Here is a 27969-nt window from a genome sequence, read left to right as displayed (position 1 = left end):
TATATCTTATCTTGTCTTAGGGCACCAGCCTGCATGATGAACTGGACTGTGGGAGGAAGTTAGAGGTCAAACTGGGGAAAAACAGGCCCCAGTTTATCATCTTCAATTATTTTAGCAGATTATAATCATTGAAAACTGTGAAAAATGCCTGAAGCAACTTTGCAAAACTCAAAATATCAAAAAAGACCAAGAAAAGCAGCAAAACTTCACATTTGAAAAGTTGGACATAAGTCATGTTATGTAGTTATGTTAGAAATGTGAAACAGGGATCGGACACATGTGAGATAAAGACCGGTGCCCTGGTGCGTGATGGAGGCACTGGTCCCAGCACACGCATGTGGCGTGTTGTGGTCAGAGTCTTCTCCCCGAGCAGAGAATCAGGCGCCAGGAATGTGATGTGAACGAGCACAAGGACGTTAATCCCCAGCAAAGACGTTCTGTCTGTTCTTCTCTCCTTCTCACAAGTTCTCCTTAATCTGATAATCCATGTCTTACTAACCAGGCAGCGCCGATCGAGCTCTGAGAGGAAAACCCTGACACGGAGCCGGGGTCCTTCCTGGTGGAGGAGGCCCGGGCCGCTCTGACCCTGTGAATGGAGGACATGGATTCACTCGCCAGGGCCCGGCGTGTTGGCGTGTCACACGACGCCTCACGTGTGTGTTTCCGATTCGGTGTATATGTTTGTGAACTTGTGATTTTACACTTGTGTGTGGGAAACCCAGGAAATCCAGGCTCCCATGCACCAGCGTCCATTGTTTTTAGTTTCCTCCTCTCTCTCTCTCTCTCTCTCTCTCTCTCTCTCTCTCTCTCTCTCTCTCTCTCTCTCTCTCTCTCTCTCTCTCTCAGTGCTTCCCTCTCCTCGCTGCCGCTCTAATGAGAAGTGGGAGGAGGTCCGAGCCAGAGGATTGCACTTGGCAGAGTTAAGTGGATACAGTCTCATGAATGGGTCAGAGGAGCTGCTCTGGTACGATTCCCCCCCGTTATTACCCCCGTGCAGGACAATGGAGTTTTCCATCCAAACTCACTGTTACTTTCCTCCCACCCCCCCACCTCCTCCCCCTTTTCCTCCCATCAAATCCGAGCTGGAAGATCCTTTTCCTTCGCTCACAGTGGAACAGTGTGTCCCGAACATGCACATCAAACGACTGACAGCAGTAAATAAAGACTCAGAGATCATGTGTGCAGAGGAGGAGCCGCGGATAAACGCCCTTCATAGTGTTCCCTGAACTTTATGGTCCCCAGGAGACACAAATAAATATGTGCAGCACAATAAAACACGTGAGTCAGTACATGTTTGAGTTTATGAAGAAAGGGAGGAGAACATCTAGTACTGAGAAGTACTCCTGTAAATATTATAGAGATCTGAACGTGTCTGAGGAGGTGAAAGGGATTCCACCTGTTTCTATAGTGTGTCTGTGTGTGTGTGTGTGTGTGTGTATATAATTAAACATATCATAGGGTTGTTGGTGAAGACGTCTTTTAAGGTAAAGGTTGAGGTTAATACATACATAATAAAACAAGGGTATTTCTTTTGTCTTGTTGTTATTTTATCATTTTCTTTCCCCATCACTTCTAAATAATATTGTTTCATATAATTTCATTGTCTTTGATTTTATAAGAATTTGCTTCTTGTCTTTGATGTTTTCTAATCTTTATTTTATTCGTGAAGCATCCCGTGACGGACGTTTTTTAAAAAGGTTCCATATCAATAAAGTCATTGATTTTATTTTTCTTTCCACTGAATTTAAAATGTAGAAAACTCAACAACAATAATAACAAATCACTTTTTACTGCTTTTATTTGATCAAGTTATCACGTGACTTGGTCTTATATGTATTTGATCCATCACTACTTTGTTTTGGACGCTGTCCTCCGACTCCTCTCGTGTCTCACGCGTCCTGCAGGTTGTTTGTCCTCCTCCATGTCCCTCTCTGTTTTTTAGAAGTGCGATGAGAATGTGTTTTTGACGTTGTGGTGACTCTTGTTTTTCCTCAAGGTCTCTTATCAGTCTACCTCCGTTCACCTTGATCCACTGAGTCTCTGGAGGTTATTATGACATTTCTTCTGTGAGTTTCATGGTGTTTTCTCTCAGCGCGTCACATTCCATCTGTGTGGACGCTCAGAAGAGACCAAACATGCAGGAGCGCTAGGAGAAGGTTAGTAAGGGTCAGCACTGCTCTTACACAACATGGAGTTCAATGACCCTGTGTGTGTGTGTGTGTGTGTGTGTGTGTGTGTGTGTGTGTGTGTGTGTGTGTGTGTGTGTGCTGACGACCTTTGAGGCAAAACATAATGTACAAGAAAAGAATAACAGCCGGGGTCGGTGATGAGAAACCGTCCAGCGGGAGGATGTTTTCTCTCCGCTAATCAGAAAAGTGTGATTTGAGTTTTTGGCTCTCGTCGGAAACCTCGAGGAAATGTTTTCTCTCTCTCGCCGGAGCTCGGTTGTGAAACGAGAGTTTCTCAGAAGGAGGTTTTTTCTCTCTGGCACGAGGAGAGCCCCTCGGAGCTCGGCCCCTTTGCTGCATATGGATCTGATAAAAGCATCAGAAGAAAACAATCCTTCCAGATGAATCATGGGCTTTAAGTGTTCTGTGGGTCTAAGTTGTGTGACGGCCCTGGGAGAGGAGAAGTGGAGCCGGTGGACTCGACCTCTGACCTCTGGGTCGTCCGAGGTTTTCACTGATTCTCTGCGGTTCGGATTTGGAAACAGGAGGAAACACAAACAGCAGCTTCAGCGTCTCCTGGAAAGACGTCACAGCCTCAGTGTTATTCTAGACAGAAAACGTGGATTGAACAACATTCAGGCAAAGGGGCGGAGCCAAAGAGCAGCAGGGGGCCGCTCCCCACGTGGGACTTGATTTGTGATGTTGGCTGAAAAGGTTTCCATGTTGACATCTTCAAAGTATTTGTATTCCTCCAGCTTCGTGTATCCTTCACGTCATCAACTCCACTTCACCATATTGTGTCTTCCTGCTTCCTCCTGTTCCCCCGGTGTTTCCTCACATGTCGAGTTTTGATCCTCGTCCGTTGGAATCCTGTTTTGTTTTCGTTGTGTCTTGTTCTTTTCACCCTGAACAGAGTCTGGTGCCGTTTGGACACATGACACGTTCAACGGGACGACAACAGCAACGAGTTCTCATAACAAACTACACACAGACGCAGGAGGACACGTTATTTTAAAACCCTGTGAGAAGCGTCTGTGACGTCACGATAACGATATCTTGGAAAGTGTTTACGATTCCATTCACACACCTTCACTGATATTAAGGGCGGCTGTGGCTGGGGGGGGTAGAGTGGGCGTGCTCCAACCTGAAGGTCGGCGGTTCGATCCCCAGTCTGACCCATCTGCATGCAGAAGTGTCCTTGGGCAAGATGCTGGACCCTGAAGGCCCCCCCCCATAGAATAACAAAGTGCTGTGAATAGATGCGAGTGTATGAATGTGTGTGTGAATGTAAAACTGTACTGTAAAGCGCTATATAAATACAAAACCATTTACCATAATAATAAATAATAAATAAGGTATTAACTGTTAATTGAACAATTAGTCACATTATGATTATTATTTTCTGACTTGCGACATTTTAGATTTGTATGTTGTGAAAGCCCTGGGTCTCGGGGGGGAGGGGGGACGGGGGGAGGGGGGGGGTCAACGACATGCAGGTTCAGGCTCAGTTTGTTCTCATGTTTGATGTCGAGCTCGAGTTCAAGCGCTCGTTTGACCTCACACGCGTAAAAAAAAAAAGTTGTTTTTCCCCTCAAACAAACAGAGGGACTCAAACTTGTGGGACGGACGTGTGGGAAAGAAGCTTCGAGAGGAGAAGCTCCTTCGTTACAACTCGTTCTTCATCTCGATGTTTAACTTCCACTCTCGTTTGTTTGAAACACCACGAAGTGCTCGGGGTCAACACCAGAGTGAAGACGTGAGTTCTCTCCTCCCACGCTGCAGCCGGGTTTACGGTCAGGGATGTTATGACACACAGGGGTCATTGGGTAAGCAGAGAGAGGACGGGGGGGGGGGGGGGGGCAGCGAGATTACCGGCACTGTCCCGGTCTTGAACACGTCTCTGGTCCTGCTCTGAGTCAGGCCGCTGACAGATGGCCGCTCCGCTGGACCACAGCTGCAAACGAAGCCCAAAAAAGGCCCATTTCCGTTTTTTCTGATCTCCGAGTGTGTGAGTGTTTATGTTGCCGCTCCTGAGCCGGCGTGTTTGATCCTATCAGGAGAGTCCGGCAGGTGGATACACACACACACACACACACACACTCACTCACACACACACACACACACACACACACACACACACACACACACAGAGGGAGTTGTAACTGGGTTATCAACAGAACGTGTAGTATTGACGTCCTCTGTGCTGATTACACACAATCAGCATGACTCACTGAGCTCACAGGGGTGGGGTGGGGGGGTAGGTAGGGGGGGGGTGGTGTGTGGGGTGATTTTCCTGGTTTATAATTCACTCGTTGAAAAACAAAACCTCGATGGCTCCATGTCGGGGCAGGTTTCTCTTGTTGTGTTGCCATGACAACCTGTCACTCAGGATGCTCCACATGCCACGCCCCCCCCCCCCCTCCACACACACACACACACACACACACACACACAGATATATGCCCTTCAAAGGGGAATGTTTGCCTCCATGTGTTTTCTTAATTTTGCGTGAACATGTTTTTGGTGATATATAGATTGGAAATCTGGGGGGGGGTTCTGAGTGTGTATCTTCCAGATGTGACGGTTGTAACCGGTTACCACATCTGGCCTGTTTCACGTTTCACAATCCCGGGAAAAAACACGGGGGGGGGGGGGTTCACAAAGTCAAAAATGCCTCTTTCACTTTGTTCCTATGGGAAACAGCCTCTTTACTTGTGTTTCCTTTATATATTTTACACTTTATACCTTTTATTTGATATGCTTATAAATTTACCATTTATCTATTTCACATTTTATATTTGTTCTCTTTGTGTTTCCGAAGTTTTAAAACCGTTAGAAAAACCAAATATATTGTGTTGTTGTCTTTGAATCTTTAAGAGGAAACAGTTTGAATTAGTTGCTTCAGCTCTGTGGTGACCAGCACACACACACACACACACACACACACAAAAACACAAAAACACAAAAACCAACGCACACACACGCACACACACACACACACACACACACACACACACACACACACACACACACACACAGACAAACACACACACACACACTTGACTTGACAGGATGATCTTTTTAAGAAGAACATTTCGGGTGGAAACAGAATCAAGAAAACATTCAAACAAATTCCAAAAAAGGGATTATCCACAATTTTCCTCTCTTTATTATATTGTATCAAGTTTCTGGTATTTTATGAACCTAATTTATTTATTAATTTGTTCATTCATCTTGACGCTTCCTCCTTTAAATAATCCACTAAAGACTGTTTCTCAAAAACTCGTAAATCTCACGAATTTCTGATTTCCTTGATCTTTGTTATTTACACCATATCAATATTCACTGTTTTATTAACATGTATTGATTAATCATATATTTAAAAGGCCTTGGAGTGACAGCTGTCGACAACTCAAGTTTATAAAAAGTATATAATCAGTAAACTTCATGTGGAACTGAGCGGTTGTTTGTCTGGACTCCGGCTGACATCGACCTCCTGTTGCTCCAGACTTCTTACATCAGAGACTCTGTTTTTCTACTGTTACATAACTTTATGACCGAGTTTGATGGCCTCGCCATATGCACTGTGTGTGTGTGTGTGTGTGTGTGTGTGTGTGTGTGTGTGCATTGTTGAGAATGAGGACAGGAAGTGGCGCACTTACTCCAGGAGACACGTCCCCACTGGCTTTATTTTTATAACCATAATACGTCAATATCATCGCAGTGCAAACACTTAGTATAAAATATCATCTTTAACAAAATGTACATTCACATAAAACATCTCAATAAATACATCTTCAACAAAAAACTCCACAAATATCTGATCATTCATAAATATCTCTGAAAAAGACAATGTACAGTAATATCTATCAATACGTATGACAATTGAAACCCGTATCATACAGTATGAAAATATCCAGTTTACAGGAAAAAATATTAATATACATAACTCGTTTCTATCAACTTTCCTTCAAATTGAAAGCAAGTGTATAAAAATCCTCATTTTTAACTTTTAGAAACTCAAAGTTCTTCTTCCTCAGATTTTGTTTCTGGATAAATCTCAAACACGTCGTTTGTGAAATTGTTACAAAACTGTTGAGGAAACAGTAAAAATGCATTCGACACACAAAAGGAAATCCACAGGAGCTGCAGCCGCACATTCCGTCGTGCTGCAGCTTCCACACCACAACTTTGATATGTTTATGAAAATAGGTTGGCACATTTGATAAACCGGCTACCTGTTGACTGAAGCAGGAGCGGGGGAGGAGGAAGAGGAGGAGGAAGAAGAGGAGGAGGAGGAGGAAGAGGAAGAAGAGGAGCCCCCGGCCTGATGTCAAACTTTCCTGAAGATTTGTCCTTAAAAAAAAGGTTTTGCACAACAAGCCCATGAAGAAGAAGAAGAGGAAGAAGAAGAGGAAGAAGAAGAAGAAGAAGAAGAAGAAGAAGAAGAAGAAGAAGAAGAAGAAGAAGAAGAAGAAGAAGAAGAAGGGTCAAAAAGGAAAAGCACCTTACATTCAAGAGGACAGCTACAGAGTCACGGAGCTGCTCGGCCGAACGTCTCATCAGAACGCATGCATGTAAACGCCACAGGCTCGCAGGCAGTGCATGCTGGGAATGATTGGAGGAGAGTTAACGGCTGTGGTAAGCCGTACTGGTGCGGAGCTAAACCATGAAGTGAATCATCTGGATCGCTGGGAGGGAGCCAGTTCCACCGCTCGACCGAAAGCAGCTTTAAGTTCATAAAAATAGTCAAACTGAATAAATCTCAACAATAGAAAATATTTCTTCGTAAACAAGCAGGAAATAAAACGTTTTTCATTTTTTCAAATAGAACTCGCACGATACGGAAAATAGTATTTTTTTTATCTAAGTCATGCTTCAACTCCACAGAGATACACACGTGTGTGGCGACGCACACGCTATTGGCTACACACACGATCGGGTGGAAGGATCCAGCCGGCTACAGCATGCATGGGGGGGGGGGGGGGGGGGGGGGGCTTTATTGCTACACTTTGACGAGGAAGAATCTGGAAGTCAAGCATCACAGGGAGAACAGACTGGAACGGGACTGAAATGCAGCAGCGGCATCATGCAGTGAAAGACGCCGAGGCGAGCGGCGCCGTCCAAAGGGCTTCGGCGAAGGGGGACGGGGGGGGGACGGGGGGACGGGGGGGGGGCAGAAACGTGCCACCAACCCGGGAAACGATTGAAGGCAATGCCCTGTTGTGTTCTCGGCAGCTTTTAAATCCTTAAAACTGCCTTTTTACAATTATACATTTGGCTTCATCCACTTTGAAAACAGGCGCCTGATGGACGGCGCCGCGCCCGTGACCACGAGTCTGAGTCCGAGTCCGATGAACCGAGAAAAGGCAACGAAAAGAAAGGACAAGGAACTCATCGTGAGGAGCGGCTGATTTGGTTTTATACTGAGAGGAAACGGTCGGCGGAACCTTCTGGATGAGTTTGAGGCTTGTGGCCTACACTACCCATGGTGCATTGCAGTGTGTTTCGTGGATTCAGTTTTTTCGCGGCGTCGCCTCTGAGATCATGGAGACATCCTTGGCCTGTGATTGGTTTAAAGTCCTGGAGCCTGACGCCCCCTGGAGGCGTGAGTCCGATGGAGGCCGCCCCACACGCCCGTGGTCGATCCTAAACGCAGGCCTCCCATTGGATGATCAGTGTGTCGGCCTCAGTAGAAGAAGAACGGAGCGCTCTCTGCTCCACGCCATCATTCTCCCGTTTCCCAGGGTCAACATGGAGACAGCGTCGGTCACACCATGGCCGCGGGGACAGAGGGCAGGTACCTGGTGGAGCTGGTGGAGGTGGTCGGCTTGGCCATGCCCGGGTTCGGGGTCCTGATGGTGGCGTAGGTGGTGACGGTGGGGGCGGGGCTCAGCCGGGTGCACACGCTGCCGTGGGCGAAGGCGCTGGTCCGGCGGTCCGGGTGGCCGGGCGGCTGCAGCTGGTTCTGAGGAGGCCGGCCGCCTCGTCGCCGCCCCTCCAGGATGTAGGTGAGCATCTGACCTTTGCCCTTCACGCTGACCTGGCCGCGGCAGACGAAGTCGTAGTGGTCGGCGAGGACGCGATAAACGTCCTCGGTCACCTGGAGGCGAAACGCAGAGAGACACATGAGACATGGTCGATATTCAAGGTTCTAAAAGAAGCCAGAGCAGAACTGTACCTGGATCTTCCCCTGAACTCCGGTACTGTCCATCCTGCTGGCCACGTTCACCGTGTTGCCCCAGATGTCGTACTGAGGCCTCCGGGCCCCGATCACTCCGGCCACCACCGGACCCACATTGATACCTGGAATCAGGCCACAACATCCGGGTCATCAGCTCTGGAGTCGCTCTAGAGTCGCTCTACGTTTACTCCAGATTGTAGAAAATGTGTTTCAGTAGAAGCTCTAAAATCGATTTGGTCCAAGAACTCTTCAGCAGGAGCCATGGATCAAACCCTAGACCTTAGTGGACGACCCGCTCTACCTCCAGAGCCGCAGCCTCCAAGTATCAGTTTCCAGAATCATGAGTTGTGATGTTAAGAGTGAATCATGTCCCATCGTGCAGGAGGAAACTTTTTATCATGACTTCTGAGGTGAGTCTTTTCTATTCTCAGTTTATAACTAAATCAAACTCATGCAAACTCGTGTGAGACTGATTCTTGATGTTCTGCAGGACATCGAACCACCGGCTCCTCGACCCGTGTTTGCTTCTCTGAACCTTCTGGACTTGTGCAGTCGTCTTACGCAGATTACCGGCAGCCTCTGCGACGTGGGACTTCCAAACGTACGCAGGGTTCTGCAGACAGGATGGCACTGTGTACACCAGGCTACACTGGGACTAAACACGGGCTCCTGTCGCAGGCTCCCCACAGGATACCCAACACAATGGAACCTGGAGCTTCAGGTCTGTGACGAGCTTCCTGCAGCGCGCCGCTCTCTCTGTGATGCATTTCCTGCCGAACTTACCGGCACTGAACGTCCAGTGTCCAGTGCAAATAGGTCAGGAGCTGTAGCCCCGATGTTTATATAGACCCGTGTATGTATTTCTGTGTGTGTGTGTGTGTGTGTCAGGTGTGTGTGTGTGTGTGTGTTCCCTCACCTACTCTCAGGACAAAGTCGTTGTAGGACTGGTAGTTGATGGCGTCCAGGACGTCAAACATCTCGATGGCAAAATCCGACACTGTGCATAAATGTGAGGTGACGGACTTCTTGGGCTGAGAATCAGTGAAACAGAAGAAAACTCAATTATGTGCATCATGTGCATCTGTGTCCTGACATGATGGAACATATTGTTCTGCCCGCGGTGAAAGCACCTCGGGCGTCAGCGGCGGTGACGTTTGCAGAAGTTGCAGAAAGGACTCTTTTGTTTGTCAGCTTTGCAGGATTTAAAGAAACATTATGAATGTGAAATATGCTGACGCCACAGGGGCCGCTAATCCCTCGCAGAGGATTTGTGGAGTGAAACGTGTTCTGAACGTCAACACCCAGAAAATAACAACCTGAGGATAACAGGCCTCTCAAGAAAGGGCACCGTGCTCACAAAGCGTCTAAATATAGCGCCTGTACCTGGGAGGCAGTCGTAGGAACCAGCCCGACTGCAGCCATGTACGTGCTGCCGATGGTCTTGATCTTCTCGATGTCCCTGTAACACTCTTTATCCATCAGCTGGGAGGAAGGAGAGGAGAGGAGGGAATCATTAAACTGTCAGTTTGAGTTCATGCAAACAAAAGTTTCCAGCAGAAAGAAGAACTTTCCCATCTGGGACCATTTGATACCAGATCTGCAGAACATGAACCTTCCAGAAGCTGTTCCCTCACCTCGTCGAAGTCGGCGATGATCTCGTTGAGGAGCCTCAGACACTCGACTCCCATGTTGTTCCCGTCCAGCTCGATGTAGAAGTCGTTGAAGTTGGCGATGGAGGCGAACAAAACGCCGACCTGAGCGTAGGACTGGTAGTACAGGTCCTGGAGGAGAGGAGGAGAGGAGGAGAGGAGGAGAGGAGGTTTGGGTTCTGGTCAAATTCGAAGTTTAAGGTCATTTTACCATCAACATTATTCCAGTTGTACAACCAATCAGGTGCAGAGTCATTAAGAAATGTGAAATAAAGATTTAATAGGAACCAAGTGAATTTCTGGTTCCAATTGAAGCACTAAACAAATCAAACTAAATCTATGACAGTGACAAAGTGAGGAAAACACATGTTCTTGGGTTAACTGCAGCTTACAAGCAACAGAGATTCAAAAAGTGTCCGTCACCTTTAACAAGCTGCTGGTGTTAACATGGTGTGTGTGTGTCTGTGTGTGTGTGTGTGTGTGCAGGACAGTCGAGTCGCAGGTAAACTCTGCAGCAGCAGCAGATTCCCTGAGGTCCACTGTGTTGTGTTATGAATACAGTGTATGGATGAACTTTAGCCCAGAGGAAAGAGAGGAAGTCTTTCTATACACCGTGGCTCAGTGGGGTCACCAGTGTGCCGGGAACACACTTCCTGTTCCCAGTGTTCACCAGTCTGAGCCTCAGATGATCCCTGCGTCGTCTGGTGCTGGCCCACTGATTGTTGAAGGATAGGAACTCACTGTTGTTCCTGTGACACAGTTCTGGGTTCTCGCTAACGCACAAAACCAACTGGGAGTTTAACCGACTCACCAGAACCCAGGTGTCGTCTGATTGGCCCAAAGCATGTGGATCGATGCCAAGGTCCTTAGAGTAAAGAATAATTCTCCCGGATCTCCTGATCAGAAGGTGATGGATCAACAACAAACCTTTAAGTTCTCTTCTCTGACCTGAACCACATCCTGGTTCCCTCCCTGTTCCACGGTTAGTTTCTGTTTACTCTCGCTCATAAACAAACAAACAAACCAAACGTCTGTTATGATGTCGGAAGCATCTGAAGGCTCCACTCTGCACAATCCACCAGTTGAAAATTCACTTATTGACGATGAGGAGGAGAACAATACACTGAGATATCATATATCTACAGTGTATTTGTGATTGTGTTTTCACGTGGTGTCAAAATATTAAGAAACATTTTCTCTCGATCTTAGAAAAATAACCAGAACGTCATCTAGAGCCCGAACAACAGCTCGGAAAGTCAGCGGAAGTTTATTTGCTGATGTTAAATAATAAATCAAATATGAACTTTTGACACCTAACAGATATTTTTATGAGTATCAGCTCTTTATTATTGTTTAAATATTGTAAAGACGGATCAATTTGTTGTGTAAATCTTCTAAACACATAAATACAACTCGTGCTGTTTACAGGATCCAGGTCCAGGTGAGTGCACGGTTCACATCCCAGTTCCTTCTACCTGAGGTTGTGAACTTTAACTCATGGACAGAAGATCTATGTTGGGATGATGGGAGAACGCCAGAGCCTGTCAAGCTGCATCATGGGAAATGTAGGAACCAGTGTTTCTGGAGCTTTACACACATTAGAGAGTCTGATCGTTTCTGCAGCTTTGACATTTAGCTTTGCTTTAGAAGATCAAGCTTCTTGCAGTTCTTGACGTCATCATCAACTTAGCCCCGATTTGATTCTAATATGTTAAATAGGCTCAGTTCTGGATTGCAACGTCAAAGCTGTGTCACTCTCACACTACTCACAACATGAAGGTTTTAAATACACAATCACAGTGTGTTCTATTAGGAGAGACTTTAGTGTAACCGGTGTTGTGCAACAGGAGTTGAAAACAAAGCAGCAAGATGGTGATGGCGTTTGTCTCATTTTCCTGTTTTTATCCTGTTTAATGGAATAATTATAAATAAAGAATAAAAAATTATATATATATTTCAGTATTAAACTGCTCATTATAAACCAGGAGGTGTGTAGGTCTGACCCCTGAATGAAGAATGTGCAGTTAAGGTTTTAATCCTCACTATAATGTAAATAAAGATACATTTTTAGTAGTTTTGTATTTCTGAATGACAAATTAAATTAAAGTTTAAATTTGGATCCTCAGGCCACACCCACTAAATGTCCATATTTTACTACGAGCAGCAGGAATGTGGTGACAGCTCCTCTGTTTACAAACTGCTCCTCGTGAGGGGCCGAGTGCTTCCTGGTTCGCAGGCGGAGGGATGTGAGTTTTCATCACTTCCCGATGGAGGAGGGCGAGCGGGGGGGGGGGGGGAGGAAGGAACACGGATCAGTGGAGGGGATGTTCATCAATCAGTGGACGCAGACAGCTCACACTTCCATTCTAACACCAGCACACATGGTCGGGGAAGCCGAGCCATTGTCCAGAACACACAGGATATTTTTCCCACATGCAGAAACCAAACAGGGCTCGGTCACAGAGAGAGAGAGAGAGACAGAGAGAGAGAGAGAGAGAGAGAGAGAGAGAGAGAGAGAGAGAGGGAATCTGTTAACGAGGCCAAACACGAAGCCTGAAGCTTCCAGGTTTAATCAGCAACTGTTGAGATCTGCAGAATCAGAGCTGATGATCATCTGGAAGTGAAACTCTGCAGATACTCAGATTAGATTCCACACAGGCTGATGAACATGGGTTCAGTGACGGGAGGGGGGGGGGGGGTCAGAGGAGAAGCTTCAGACAAACTGAACTAAGTTTGGTTGAGAAGTGAAAGTTTAAGACGTTTGGAACTCGAGTTTCATGGTGAACGATCGAAGGTTCATGATGAGACTGAAAAAGTTTCTGCTGACAGATAAAAAACATATGCTCCATCACACTCAATAATAAATGTACACGTCTACTGGTTGATCTTTAAATTTCATCTCGTTAAGACGGTGAATTAACTGAATCTGTACCGTTACAGCAGGACATGTGTATGTTAGCAATTTGAAGTTTTTATAAGCTGTTGAAAGTACTAAAATACCTGTGTACTTATACTGCATGTGTACCTTACAGTGAACTTGATATCTAGGAATCTAGTTGTGTTATTTCTCCGTCTTTGTGACTTTATCGTTTATTTAATTATGTGAATTCTTTGGTTTCATTTCCCAACTAAAGGAAACGTGTGTGTCTTTGAAAGATGTGTGTGACTCAGGGACCTGGAGCAGCTTCAGTTTCACTCTGACACCCTCTGACCCACAGACGTCTCAGGAAGCTGTGGAGATGCACTCAGAGGACCCCCCCCCCCCACCCACCCCCAGCCGGGCGAGCCCTGACACGACGGTGGACTCTCACCATGTTCCTGGGGTTGGACATGAGGAAGTGCTGAGCCACATGAGCCGGCAGCAGGTTGAACAGGATCCTCTTGTTGTCCAGCTTCACCTTCTCCATGTCGTCCCTGTCCTCCTCGGCCTGGACAGCAGGACAGATCACACAGGAGGGGACACGTCTTCACATGAACGTGAACGTGACACAGACATGACACAGACATGACACAGACATGACAGACACACGTCCTCTGTTGTCTGGACACAATGAAGCTCTGCTGCAGCTCAACCACAGGATGTAATAGCTCGACCTCAACACTAGAGGGTGATAATGATTTGCAAACAACACAAACCTCTGTGGATTCTAAAAATAGAAACTCTTTGACTATCCACTCTTCAAGTCTCTGCATGTAAACACACACATATACATATATATATATTCATATATATAAATAAACTCACACACACTGAGAATAAAACATCATATTAACCACAATATCCTACAACAGAATCCTACAAGATGTTTCAGTGCAACAATATTCCTTCACATCACTTATGAAGACGTTTGTTAGAGGCTGAATCGTTTTTGGTCTAAATAGAAAATAAAATAGATGTTATGTCGTGATCTATAATCACATATTTAAGATCTCAAACATGTCTCATATAATAACATATGATCTGTTTAACGTAATAAACACAAAGACACTAACGATCTAAACAGGGAATTCATTCATAAATGGTCAAAATTAAACCATCACCAACTTGAGCCAGAATTATATTTAGACTAAATTTGAAATTAATATATTTGAACTATCTTCAAACAGAAAGACTAAAATCTAGAAGCGTGGATTTTTCTCTGATTTAAATCTATTCGTTCATTCTTAGCTACAAACACACAGGGTCAGTGTCTTGCTCAAGGACACTTCAACACACAGACAAGAGAAGTTGGGGAATTGAACCATCATCCCTGCAAACAAACCGTCCAACCAGCTGAGCTCCTGTCGCCTCAGAATACATCACCTTACTTTCATTTAAAAGCTTTTCATCAGCTGTTCAAAGCTCAAGGGACACGTCCACATGAGGATCAAACCAACAACCCCACAAATAACGTCTGAAACTAAACGACCTAACGAGAGGATTTTATTATAAATCGCACAATAACCACACATCAGCAGCCACAGGTTCCACAGACACACACTCACCTGAGTAGCCCAGAGATAATCGAGCCGCAGCTTCAGGTCCAGTTGTCGTGAATGAAGAGCCAGAGCTCCGGAAAACAACAGGACCGCCAACACGGGGTCGTAGCCCTGCGTGTGGAGGAAGCCGCCACTGAAGGACACACAAAGTGGAGGTTTGGAGGTTTGTGTGTGTAATTCACTGTTAAGTGATTGTTTTGTCGAGACACGAAAGAAACACACAAAAAGCCAGAGTTTTCGTTTCAATTGTTTTGTGGTTCAAGTTATTTGTCGCCTGTAAACAACCATTTTCTGTAAGTTATTGTTGAGAGGTTGAGGACAAAAGCTCAATAACAGGCAAATAACAACATTTACAAAAAGAAATGTACATTTATTCAATAATTAACTGAACTAAATGAAGCAATAAAGCTCAATATTTACTGCTTGTGTCCTTTTAAATGTAAAAATTTAGTCATTTTCTTTGCTTTGTGCTCAGAACTAAGACAAAACAAGACATTTTAGGACATTATAATGGACATTTTCACATAAACACCATCACTGGCAGGTCGGTCTCACCCCACGGCTTGGCGGTAGCCGCTGGTCTCCATGATGACGGTGTAGGTGACGGAGAGGAGGAGGAGCAGGAGGATCTTGGGGAGCGAGGACACGCGGAGGTAGGGCAGGACGGTGAGGGTGCCGGCCACGCAGGAGAGCAGACCATAGGCCATGTTGGAGCAGGCTCTCTCCGCCGCCGTGCTGTTGGAGGGTTCCACGCCGCCCGTGTCTGCAGGGACCACGTCCACAGAGCGGTTGGAGTTCGCCAACGCCACCTTCACCCACGGAACACATCCCACCTACGAGCAGGTTTCAGTTTATTCATGACAGTGCAGTTTGTTTAATATGCAAAACTGTAGGTCCTGTTGGAAAAACTGATTTTAATCGACCAACTAGAAAAATCCATGTATTTCAAACAAATATAATGAAGGAATTTAAAAAGTTTGATTCAAGTCCAAGTGAAATTAGCTACAGCAAAACCTTCCTCCTATGTGACTAACCCTAAACTGACCCATGACCTTAGAAACGACCTTTAGCCTCAATCCGACCAGACTTCAGCCAACGTTGGTCCTGACGAGATCAGAGTTTATACACAAACACAAAGCGGCTGAGCTCCAGTGTGTTTGTTGACACCAGCCAATTTACATTAAAAACATTCTAATGAGCATTTTACTCTTGAACAGTCGATGTTTGAATTCTTCTGAGACTCTGAAGCAACATCTGCTCGGCTGCGATTCTGCCAAGTCCCAGTTCTGCAGAGACGAGTAAACACTAAACTCTGCCGGAAGAACAATGAGACGACAACAACTCATCTGACTCCAGTGCTTTTATCATCGTTAGATTCATACAGGCTTTTAAGACCCTTTAATTAAGTAGATTATATTGAATTTAGGGAAATAATAAAAGCTTTGCAACACCGATTACAAATGTCCATGCTCACCAATATGAAAAAGGAGGTTATTTTAGATTTGTATTCCTTATTTTATTCCGTGTACCCTGAGCCTGAAGATGATGCATGATTCCTAATGATTTCAATAATACATAACAATTCATTAAATCTATATACATTCTCAGCCCGTTTTCATCTCATCAGATAATTAAAACCAAACTTATCAGAAACACGATCGTACGTCAGTGTGATAACAACGACCTAATATGATAAAAACCACCTTTGTGCAAAATGATTTCATGTAATTTCACATTGGCTCAGGTCCCATCTGCTAATTAAGATCCATCCAGACACTTTGGCTCCGATTTAACGAGCTGTCATGTCGTCCATCTTCATTTATATCTTCATTTAGGACGTGGCCTTTCATATTAAAGATTGAACCCTGTAACTTACACTGATTGTGCCTCGTGAGGTAAACAGCCTTTAACTGAACACTGGTATCAGACCAGTATACTGCAGAGCGGCTGAAATCCACAGCTCTGGCATCAATATCGTTTGAGAAAAGGTTCTGGCTCTGTGAAGCACTTTGAGCCGGTTTCAAGCAGAGATGTGCTCCAGATAAAAACGTCACTTTAAATAGCTTCACAACATACATGTGTGTGTCTGGTGTGAACACAGAGACTCACCACACAGGCCTGGACGACGGAGTAGGTGAGCAGGACGAGGAGCACGAACAGAACCGATCGGATCTGGATGGTGAGGCAGCCGGGTTGGCACTAGAACCAGGGGGAGAGACGGGGGAGGTGGAGGAGGGAGGAGAATAGAAGGAGTCAGTAAATGAAGCACCTGTTTATCCACCTCAATAGCATTTGGGACACATCATTAGTCGGGAGTGGAAATGAAACGGCTGCATTCTGTTGCTGTGGCTCATTGTGTTCTTGCCAGTTAGAGGAGAAGCTTAAAGGACTCGATGACAGTTCAATGTAGCGTGATAGAGCCACAGTGTCATAAAGGCAGGAGGAAGTCAGAAGCAAGAACGACGTCCTGCTCACCTGACTTATTCAAAACCCTTTTGTCTAAACTGTGTTAAAATGGTTCGTTGTTGTGTTTCAGGAAGATACAGTAATAGATACAGATACAGTTTTCTGGGTGAGACATGAAATACATTTTTAAACTGCAGCATATTCTTCTAAATGGCCTCGTAAAAATAGCTTAATATTTCAGGTGATTAACTTTTGTCTTTTCTCCAGATCTGTTATCGTCTACGTGCAGAAGATAGAGCTCGAGCCAGCAGGTAATTAGCTTAGCTTAGCATAAAGAGTGGGAGCAGGGGGAAAGTGCTAGCCTTATAAATCCTACCTGAACACTGGTGAGATGCAGATACATGACACAGGCCACATGGAAACACACACACAGCACCAGCAGCAGCAGCACCAGCATCCCCCTGAGAGAGGAGAGGAGAGGGAGAAGGGAGGAAGAGGAGGAGAGGGAGAGGAGGAGGAGAGAGGAAGAGGAGAGGAAGAGGAGAGGAGAGGGAGAGGAGGAGGAGGAGCGAGGAAGAGGGAGAAGGGAGGAAGGGAGAAGGGAGGAAGAGGAGAGGACAGGAGAGAGGAAGAGGAGAGGAGAGGAGAGGAGAGGAGAGGAGAGGAGAGAGGAATAGGAGGAGAGGGAGAGGAGGAGGAGGAGAGAGGAAGAGGGAGAAGGGAGGGATGGAGAAGGGAGGGAGAGGAGAGGAGAGGGAGAAGGGAGGAAGAGGAGAGGAGAGGAGAGGAGAGAGGAAGAGGAGAGGAGAGAGGAGAGAGGAAGAGTAGGTGAGAGGGAGAGGAGAAGAGGGAGAGGAGAGGAGAGGAGAAGGAGAGTAGGAGAGGAATAGGAAGAGGAGGAGAGGGAGAGGAGGAGGAGAAGGAGAAAGAGGAGGTGAGACCAGAGTGAGACGGGTTTCCCTGGTTTTCCACTGACTGCAGTGAAATAACCTTCTCCTCTAATTGTGTCACTACAGCTCGGCAAGAGTGATCCAATTATGCTACACCAATGGAGAAACTGCCAATGTGGAAAAGTGTGTGTGTGTGTGTGTGTGTGTGTGTGTGTGTGTGTGTGTGTGTGTGTGTGTGTGTGTGTGTGTGTGTGTGTGCACTCACTGTGGGATCATTAGCAGATAGATGAGGCCGAACAGCGCAGCGAGGATTAGAGAGAGAACCACAGCACTGATGAAATGGTCGTCATACACCTGGTGATACTGAGAGAAACAATTCATTGTGTTACTGCTGCAGATCTGCACGAGGAGGAATCGTGAGCCTGCTTATAAACACCGGAGGCACAAGTGTGTTGAGAGCATAGGTTGAGAGCTGGATGCGGTACAGGGGGTAGAGCGGGTCGGAGGGTTGGGGGTTTGATTCCCACCTGGCTCCTCAACGTTGAAGATGAAGATATTGAACCTCGTATTACAATGAAATGTGTGAATGTGCGTTAACATGAGGTGACTACTGACCGACATCATTTGTGATTGTGTAACTTTGACTGAGCAGCAGCGGCCTCTACAGTCAGACGTGATAACTTAATGTGTTTGAATCTTAATAACTTACTCATCATAATCAAAAGACTGGGGGGGGGGGGCTCGTAGCTTGTTTTCTGAATCTGTCTGAGAGTTAACATCACAGTCATTTTAATTATCTACAACAGATGAGAGAGTTTTTCATCCCTCCCCCCCCATGATGCTGAACTCCAGCAGCATCGCATGAGAGAAATCTTTACCCAGTCGAGTGGGAGTAAATAAAACCTTTATTCTTTATTCTAATCAGGCACAAAAAACAATCAGAATAATTTTAAATTACATCCAATTACTACTAAACTAGTTTTTACTTTGTGTATGATTTTTCTTGTTCAGTTACACACACACAAACACACACACACACAAACACACACACACATGCACACAAACACACACCCTTGTTCTGTGTCTCCTTTATGACTCCACCCACGCACACACACAGGAGAAAGATATCACGTGTGCCACTCAGACGTTCCCGAATCATTATCTGCACCCCCTCCTGAGAGGGTGGGTGGAATCCTCACACACACACTGACACACACACGCACACACACACGCAAACGCACACACACACACACACACACACAGACACACATCAGAGACGACAAGGCGTAGGAGAGAGGGGAAGAAAGGAAGAAAGGGAATCAGAGACTGTGTGGTTGAGATAATAAGATGGGGGGGAGGGGGGGGGGGGAGCATGTTACCTTGTGTGTAATGAGGAAACTGTAATTGCTCTATTTTGTTTCCTTTTGTAAACATGAATCCAAGTTGCAGGGCTCTGTGGAGATGTGTGTGTGTGTGTGTCTGTGTGCGTCCGGCCTCACTCTGCGCTCCCTGTCTCGGCTCTTGTAGAACAGGGTGATGTAGTTGAGGTCCGTGGTCTCGGACTCGGTCTGCCGGGCCTCGATGAGCCGCCCGATGTAGCGGTTGACCCGTGTCCCCGGTGAGAGCTGCACGGCGGTGGCTGAGAAGGACGTCCGGTTCCTCAGCTTCTCCGAGGCCGTCCTCAGGGCCCTCCGCTGTCAGACACACACACAGAGAGAGACAACACAATCAGTCTCCACAGAGGACGGCCTGTCCAGCTTGTCCACGCTGACGGATGCAGTGTGGCGTCCAGAGTGTGGAGTGAGCTGAGGCTTCAGGACTTTTCATAACTTCATCCACAAAAGAGAAAAGTCAACAGCCACCCAGTTCTGAAAACCAAATGATTCGATAAATGAAACATGGAAATTATCCTCGTTGACACAGTGGGTAAATCAAAGAGGAAACTAAAAATAACACAAATTGTGGGGTTAGGTCGGTAGAAATGTGTTTTAAATTACCTTTTAAAATATAAATAGATTTAGATCTTTAAATAAACAGTTTTTTTGGGGCAATGTCTCCAAAAAGAACCTTTAGACTAAACTCTTGGATAATTTAAAGTACTCGGTTGATGAGCCAGAACAAATAATGAAGGTTTTCACTTTTCAGACTAATTATTGACGGGAAAAACATGTCTGGGACATTCCGATCTTTTATATTAGTGCAGATACAAATTTCTGTAGATGACTTTGAGTTTTAATCTCCGGCTCATCCTCAACTCGACATCATCAGCTTTATTATGAACCATCTTCTCTGAGCTGACGTCTGAGACCAGGCGTAACAAAAGAGAACAGGAGTAATTAATAATGTGAACGTGCCCCGAGACCAAAATGTGACGCAGCCTTGATTCATGTTGTTAATCACAGCCGAACTCTCCATGTTTAACTGGGTCTGAACTTCTGATCCGGAAAAGAGTCGGAGAAGTTAACATGCTAGCAGGTTAGCATGTTAACTACAGTAGAAACCATTTAAACCATTAAACCTCAGAGCTCAGAATTGTCTAACTAGGCCACCTCAAGTTGGAATCTGGACTCGAAAAGTCACCCACGACCTAGAAATCCAAGATGGCCCCTCCGTGTAGCAACAGTGCTAACAAACATACTGTTTGTATGATTGTTAACGGCAGGCGGTTAGCATGCTAGCTGATTAGCATGCTAGCTCCAGTAGAAAACAAAGAGGGAACAGCAACAGAAGCAAAACAACGTTTCTCTCCGACCTCTGGAGACGTCACAGGTTTGATTCTGTTGGATTGCTGAGTGAACAGCTGTTGATGCTAATGTTAGCAAAATACTGGTAGCAAAAACGTACTTATGGAATAGTACGTAGTGTTTACAACGGTTAGCATGTCTATAACTAGTGAATGTTTACATCCTGTTATTCAAAATGTAGCATTTATCATTTTAACAATGATTTATTGTGTTAAAATTGTGTTAAAATTGAGTTTGTTCAGTTTGAGACAGATAGAAGTGTTTTTCACGAAACTGGACAATTTATTAACCACCTAAATATCGCATAAAATGACAAAAATCTCTGTTAACGTTAAATTTCAAATTACTCATTGTTGCCATCTGCTGGTGGCAGTATTTCACACACCATGTTGGGCGTCTTTACTGATGATGGTCGGCAAACAAACCGAAACTACCGTCACACAAAAGCACAAAAGATTATTTAAGTTATTTTGAACTTTTGAAAGAAGTAATGTCGATGAGGTGAACGTGAGCTGATGTCCACAAGCTATTTCTAAAAATTTGAAAAATCTTCATATTTCTTTTAAAGAGGAAAACAAATCTGAAACCTGCCGTTGGATTCAGATGATTTGATATTTTTTTAGGCCAGAACAGTTTCCAGTGTCATAATTCTATTATAAAATTCCTGTGTGTCACAATGCTAGGATTTTGGGCTATAATCACGTAACAATGTGGCTAATGCTATTAGAGCAGATGATACCCGGCTGTGGGTGATTACCAGCAGTCAGAATGCAGCCTCATCAGAATCATGAAGCACTAACGCCCGGCTCACACAGGCGGGCGGATTACAGCATCGAACCTGTGACACCACCACGCCGAGCGGCCGAGGGACGAACCCACTGCGTCATTGCGGTTCACGAATAAACATCACACAAGCAAATCACAAATCACATTAAAGCATCATGTGGGCGACACGGACGCATCCGCACAACGTTACACAATCACAGGGACACACACTGGGAGCTTCAGAGCAGCGAGTTAACATGGAGCTGCTCATAATATCTATTCCACTGGCTTACTTCTCAACAAGAAGCTGTAATGCGGGGATACTGTAGTGCTGATGATGCTGCCAGATCGAGAAATCCAGATTACTGTGCGTGTGTGTGTGTGTGTGTGTGTGTGTGTGTGTGTGTGTGTGTGTGTGTGTGTGTAGCAGAAGATTAAGAATCCGAGCAGGATTTCACTCCGTCACAAATGGACAAACCAACCCCATTAAGAAGGATTCTTTTATCCCTACTATGCAACCCAGAGATACTGGGTGGTGCCCAGTGCAGTAGCGGTGTCCCAGCATGAAGACGAACCTTGTCGTCGTCGTCACAGGTCATCACGTTGGAGAAGGGGATCTCGGCCTTGAACATCTTCCGACAGTGCATGAGCTGCACCAGCAGGTAGCACACGGTCTTGAACTTCATCCTCTTGGCTGGTTTGATGTCCGACAGAATCAGACCCGGAAAGATCTGGAGGAGAAAGATAAAGATAGAGAGATGAGCCACAGGCCACGAATAAAAGACTGGAAACATTATCTCCCTTTATCCTGTGAATGTGATAAATTACAACTAGAGTCTGTGAATCTCACACGTAAAACGTTTTTCATTTCAAGGTTAAAAACTACAACCAGGCTGCTAATTTCCAGCCTCCCACTCAATTCAAGTGTGCCATCCTTCAAATGTATACTTTACATTCTATCTACAATCGTTCTCTTTATATAAATTCACATTAACTGTAATTCCAGCCTCTTTGTGGAGATGAAGCTGCTACGAGCACTTCATCACTTCTGCAGTAAACAGAGAGAGGGGACGTGAGAGTCTTTAAAAGATGAGATTTTTATACGATTTGTCGAATCATCTCATTCATGGATTTAATTCACTGGGATGTCAACAGTGAGGTGTGAAGTGTGTGTTGTTAGAAAAACCTGGATGCGTCGCCTGTTTGTTTGTGTTTGTGTGTTTATATCTGTGAACTCGCGATGCCGTGAGCACTCGGCTCTGGAGCACGTGCGTGGTTGGCGAGCGGTATAGTGACACCAGGCCGTGTGTACGCCAGCTTAACAAACGGCCTCCCTGCCTCCCTCTCTCTCTCTGCGTCAGAGGATCAGCGGTTACACCACCGAACAGATGTGTCACCCGTCGGCTCGAGCGCCAGAGAAGGAGAGAACTCGTCCTGCGTGGGGGGGGGGGGGGGGGCGTACTTTGCGTCGGTGGGACGGCACGATGAAAAACGTCTCGATGTTGTGTTTCTGCAGGAAGGCGTGTCTCTCGTGTCCGAAGCCCGGCTCCACCTCGTAGTCTCCGTTCAGGCACTCCAGGGTCGTACGGGTGATGTGCACCTTGCTACAGGGGACAGAAAGAAGTTATTGATCAAAAGCTGCAAAGGTCTCAAATCATTACCCCCCCCCCCCTCCCCCCCTCGTTCCTTCCAGCTCAAAACTCTTCACATCAAAGAACTCTTCCCTCCTAACGACTCATTTAATCTCATAACGAGTCCTAAAATCATATTACTTCACTTGAAACAAAACCAGACTGAGCCGCTGAGTTGACCTCGTTTCCCTGCTGCTCACATGCAGATCAGCTCTTTCTTGAATGAAGAGTCTTTAATTTAATCCTAGCGCTCCGACGTGTTTCTCAGCTGCTGCCTCAGTTTTTTCTTTTTTGTAGGAAATTCATGAAGTCGCTTCAAAGGGGAAATCGTGGAATCCGAATATCTTTTAAAGAGCAAACAGGAGATGAGAAGACAGCTTTACACTGTCGATGTGATGGCTGCAGTTTAGACCATGAACCCTGCGTCCTCCATGTTAGCAGATGGGACAACATGCTAAAACCACAAGCCTGAATATGTGCAGAATATGTATTTTAAAGGATTAATATATAAGATTTGGACATTTGACACATCTTTAAATGTTTTCTTGTACGTTCCTACTGTTCAATAGAAGAATCATGCATTTCAACCTCCGTTAATGTGACAGTTGCTGGGATATTGTGCGTCTGAATGTGTGTTTGTACTGTAGCTGCTCGGAGTTTCAGTGTGTGTAACACTCAGCACTGACCCCGGCAGCCCTCCGGCCTCCATCACGTTGGCCAGTGTGACATCGTTTGACCAGACGTCGTACTGCCACTTCCTGAGGCCCAGCACGCCGCACAGCACGCGTCCCGTGTGCAGACCCACACGCATGTTGAGATCCACCTCGGTCGCCTCCACCACGGACCTGCAGGGGGAAGAAGAGCACACACAGGTAACTACACCAAGGAAACTTAACATCATCGTCATCATCAAAAAACATGACTCCATCAGAACGGAAATAACTTCGGTGAACCTCCGACTTTCATCCGGCGCCATCATTAGTTCAGAATTAGAATTATTCATCGTCCAACACTTGTAGAACAGATCCCATCAGATATAGATTCTCTTTGCGTTTGATGCTAAATACAACGCTAACATGCTAAACCTAGACTAACCTAACCTTCTCAAAAGTGAAACCACAGCATATCAATAGCCCCCTGGTGGCTCGCTGCAGTACAGATTCAAGATACATGAGATTTTAATTACTTTTTTGAAATCATTGGGTGAAACGTCTTCACACAGACACAAGGGGGCAGTGTTCCTATCCAGGGTATTTTGGCTTCATTTCTGGACAGTGAGAGGAAGTGGACACGAGTACAGTGTGTGTGCTGAACTAAGATCGTGGACGTGATGAATGACTACAATCAGCGTGTGTAGTTGTGTTGCCTTGAGCTTGTTAGAACGCTGATGTTAGCATTTAGCTCAAATTGCATTTGTGCTGCTACTTTATTATGTTGCTGTGTTTAGAGACTCAGGCGCTGCTGAACTGGAACCATGTGCATGTTACACATTTCTTCCTCCAACGCCTCAGTGGAGATCGTATCTCTGCAAACAGCCGGACTCTCTTTTGAGCTTAGCAGGAGAAAAGCTTTTAATTGTGACCACGACCAATGGAGATGTTCCAGCTGGAGGTGGCGGCTCCGCTGGGCTGCACACGCCTGTGTCTATCTTCATGTGTGTGTGTGTGTGTAGATGTGCTGGTACATCGCTGTGTGGGGGTGCACAGGAGATGAAGCAGGACTTTTCCAAAGCCTGTCCTCTCCAGTAAATCACCCCACACTGCTCTCGGTCACCAGCAGGAGCTCAGCCACTTCAGACGGCGTCATGGACGGAGCCGAGGAGGGAAATAGAGAGCTGGCAAAGTGTGTGTGTGTTTCCAAGGATGTGGAATAAGGAAAGGAGGGATGCTGCACACACACACTGGTAAACAGACACACACACACACACACACGGAGGGAGGGAGGAGTGTGTGTGGCAGCACCTGTCCTCTGAGATAAAGGACTCCGACAGCGGCATCCATCCACTCAGACGCAGCAGCAGGGAAAGAACATGACAGACGACGGAACAGCTCGCTGTGTGTCAACATGTCGGGGGGGGGGGGGGTGCACATGTGGGCCACCAAGAGTCTTTTATATTGTAAATATGTCGGATCTCAACAGGAAGACTTTAAATTGATATTTCCAGCGTTGCCTTGTTGTGTCTGAACATAACGTTCCTGAGTTATGTTCAATGGTGTCACCTCTGTCCCAGTTTGAGATGAAGCTTGAAATTATAAGCCAGCAACCATTATCGTATGTTCACATGGATAATGGTAAACATACAAATCCAGATTTTGTGCACAGAATAGATTTATTTTTATCAAGTGAAATTAGTTTTGCTTCAAAATCTTAAAATTTGAAATTACTTGCTCGGGAATGAGGTACAAATATAACTGTGAATCCTTTTCAGTTTGGTTTATATTGATTCAAATCTCTGAAAATATAGACGGAAAGATAATAATTTAGAAAAGAATAGATTAATATGACTAATGGTATAGAATCTGAAATAGTGGCCGTTATAATCTAGACCCAGGACTTTATTTTGAACAGGCTTCCCTACCTGTCTTTCTGTTGTCTTGGTAAATTCAGTATATATATACTGTATAAATATATATACTGCAACTAAATATACTAAATATAAACTGTACATATATACTGAATATATATACACCATAGACTGTATACAAAGAAGCAAAGATGAAGCTAAAATATCCCGGATATGAAATCTGAGCGGCAGCCGATCAATAACAAACGAGTCTTCATGATAAATGAAATGAAACCTTGCGTGTTTCCCTCTACATACATGTGGGTGGACACACGTGTGTTATACAGAACATACGACTGGAGGTGGAGGTTTATGTGATTGTGACTCACGCAATGGTGTCAATCATGTCCAGGCCCATCTCCACGCAGCAGTGGGCGTGGTCGGCCTTGGGCTGGGTCAGTCCGGACACACAGTAGTAACAGTCGCCGAGGATCTTTATTCTCCTGCAGTGATTCTCCTGCAGAGAGAGAGAGAGAGAGAGAGAGAGAGAGAGAGAGAGAGAGAGAGAGAGAGAGAGAGAGAGAGAGAGGTTATATCTGAGAGTGGTGTTAATGTGTAAGATAAGATAATCCTTTATTAAGGGGAATTTGATGCATTACGGCATAAATCTGTAGATATAATATATATCTAATGTCTTTTTTTAATCTAACGAAGACAGAAAACATTCATGTAAACATCAGTGATGTGTTTACAAACAGAACTGAGCTGTAAAGTGAGTATTTTGTCTCATCACTGAAACATCAGCTTTGAATCTTAGCTGAAGACTCTGGAGATTTCCAGATTTCTTAATATGTGAAAGACAATCTGGAAAACATCCGGACATTCTCTGGACTTCCTGTTTGAAAACGTGGGTGAAAACAAATTATACTTTTTCTCAAAGTTAATTATTTGCAAACTAAAAAATATATTCCCTCATCATCATTATCATTGATGAGATAAATATAAGAGGAGATGAGATAAGATAAAATATTCCTTAGTGACACAGAGTGGCCAACACTTAATTATAGATTCTACCTTCTCTAGTCTGCTGGCTGCACCGATACTATTTTTAAAAATAATCTTCCTCTGCTGATATAAAGTAAAAATTGACAACTCCATATTTCATCTCTCGGGCAAAGAAGCAGAAGTTTGAGCCGAGACTCGGTGAAACTCTGTCGGAGATAAATCCTGACGTTCGTCTGTCGGCCATTTCTATATTTACCAGCCGGAGGAGATCGGGTCCGACATGAGCAGAGGACGTCCTGTTACATCAGATCCAAATGTACAGACACTGAATGAATCCTGCAGCTGCAACTCTGCTCACGTAAATCAGATGTTTGTGAGTGTGTGTTTGTGTGTTTGTGTGTAGCAGGGTGTGTATTTCTAGTTGAGACCAACTCTAATTGCTCCGACATACTCTTGAAGTAGAATCCCGCCCACACATTCCCAGACAGATCAGCTATTTGTCACGGTGTGCACAACTCAGCAGTGATGACACACACACACACACACACACACACACACACACACACACACACACACACACAGAGGCACACACATACCTGCAGTAAAGAACATACTGCTGCTGCACAGTTCCATGCAAACATACTGTACAGGTAGTTTGGTTTAGTTGCAACTACACACACACACACACACACACACAAACACACACACACACACACACACACACAGAGGGTTTCCATTTGGCACTGTTTCACACACAGTCATCACATAATCGTAATGGTAGACCCTACAAAGCTTGGCCTGCAGGCAGCCTCTGAGTGACAAACACACGTATGCAAACAAACACACACTTGTACACACACAGACACACACAGAGGATTCATGACAACTGCAGGGTAAGAGGCAGAGATGAGGAGAGAGGAGACGGGGTGCTCTGGTTTTCCGCTCACGGGAGCAGAAAGATTTTCTGGCGTGGGAGGATATGAGAATTCAGAACGTGGATGATTATCCCGGCGCTAGGAACAGAAACGGGGAGTGTGTGTGCATGTGTGTGTGTGTGTGCATGTGTGTGTGTGTGTGTGTGCATGTGTACAGAAATAAGACAGAAATTATCGGCTGCCAAAGAGCCTCGGCTCAGGAGACACGTGTGTTTGCTTTTGGAGACGGATTGGAGATTTGCATTGCAGCTGACTGGGGACAGCTTTTCTAATTGGAGGCAAACTGTGTTCCCCCCAGTGAGGATTCATCCATTCATATTACAGTCGGGTGCAGGTCAGGGTTAAGTTGGGCGCGTGTCGGTTGTGGTTAAGTTTGGTTTGAGTCCCCGGGGGAGGAACGTGTTGTGCAGCAGGCAGCAGTCAGACGGGCTCAGCAGCTGTGACAGAGCCGGTTTGAAAGTGAATTTTTTCCTCCTCGCTAACACGACAGGCTATAAATCTCAATTAGGATGCAGCTGCAGCGACACACACACACACACACACACTCACACACATGTACACAATATATCCTCATCACAAGATCTCTGTATAATGGTTTACTGAGCGCTGG

The 27969-nt window shown here is 45.4% G+C and overlaps 1 protein-coding gene across 1 annotated transcript in view; it reads right to left on the bottom strand.

The window, feature by feature from the left end:
* Window positions 1–7938: 7938 nt before the first annotated feature.
* The window catches only part of LOC128448351 (adenylate cyclase type 1), a 32517-nt gene continuing 12486 nt past the window's right edge, over window positions 7939–27969 (bottom strand). The window contains exons 5-20 of the mRNA XM_053430954.1: window positions 25809–25936; window positions 23603–23761; window positions 22748–22889; window positions 21861–22016; window positions 19276–19470; window positions 18042–18139; window positions 17263–17347; window positions 16590–16679; window positions 15036–15313; window positions 14487–14613; window positions 13313–13429; window positions 9987–10133; window positions 9736–9834; window positions 9269–9383; window positions 8350–8474; window positions 7939–8271 (exon numbers count right to left, since the gene is read on the bottom strand). Of these exons, the coding sequence (XP_053286929.1) occupies window positions 7939–8271; window positions 8350–8474; window positions 9269–9383; window positions 9736–9834; window positions 9987–10133; window positions 13313–13429; window positions 14487–14613; window positions 15036–15313; window positions 16590–16679; window positions 17263–17347; window positions 18042–18139; window positions 19276–19470; window positions 21861–22016; window positions 22748–22889; window positions 23603–23761; window positions 25809–25936 (2394 nt within the window). The remainder of the gene's footprint in view (window positions 8272–8349; window positions 8475–9268; window positions 9384–9735; window positions 9835–9986; window positions 10134–13312; window positions 13430–14486; window positions 14614–15035; window positions 15314–16589; window positions 16680–17262; window positions 17348–18041; window positions 18140–19275; window positions 19471–21860; window positions 22017–22747; window positions 22890–23602; window positions 23762–25808; window positions 25937–27969) is intronic.

The sequence above is a fragment of the Pleuronectes platessa genome, chromosome 9 (assembly GCF_947347685.1).
Source record: "Pleuronectes platessa chromosome 9, fPlePla1.1, whole genome shotgun sequence".
Taxonomy (NCBI): domain Eukaryota; kingdom Metazoa; phylum Chordata; class Actinopteri; order Pleuronectiformes; family Pleuronectidae; genus Pleuronectes; species Pleuronectes platessa.
This window is presented reverse-complemented; position numbering and strand designations above follow the sequence as displayed.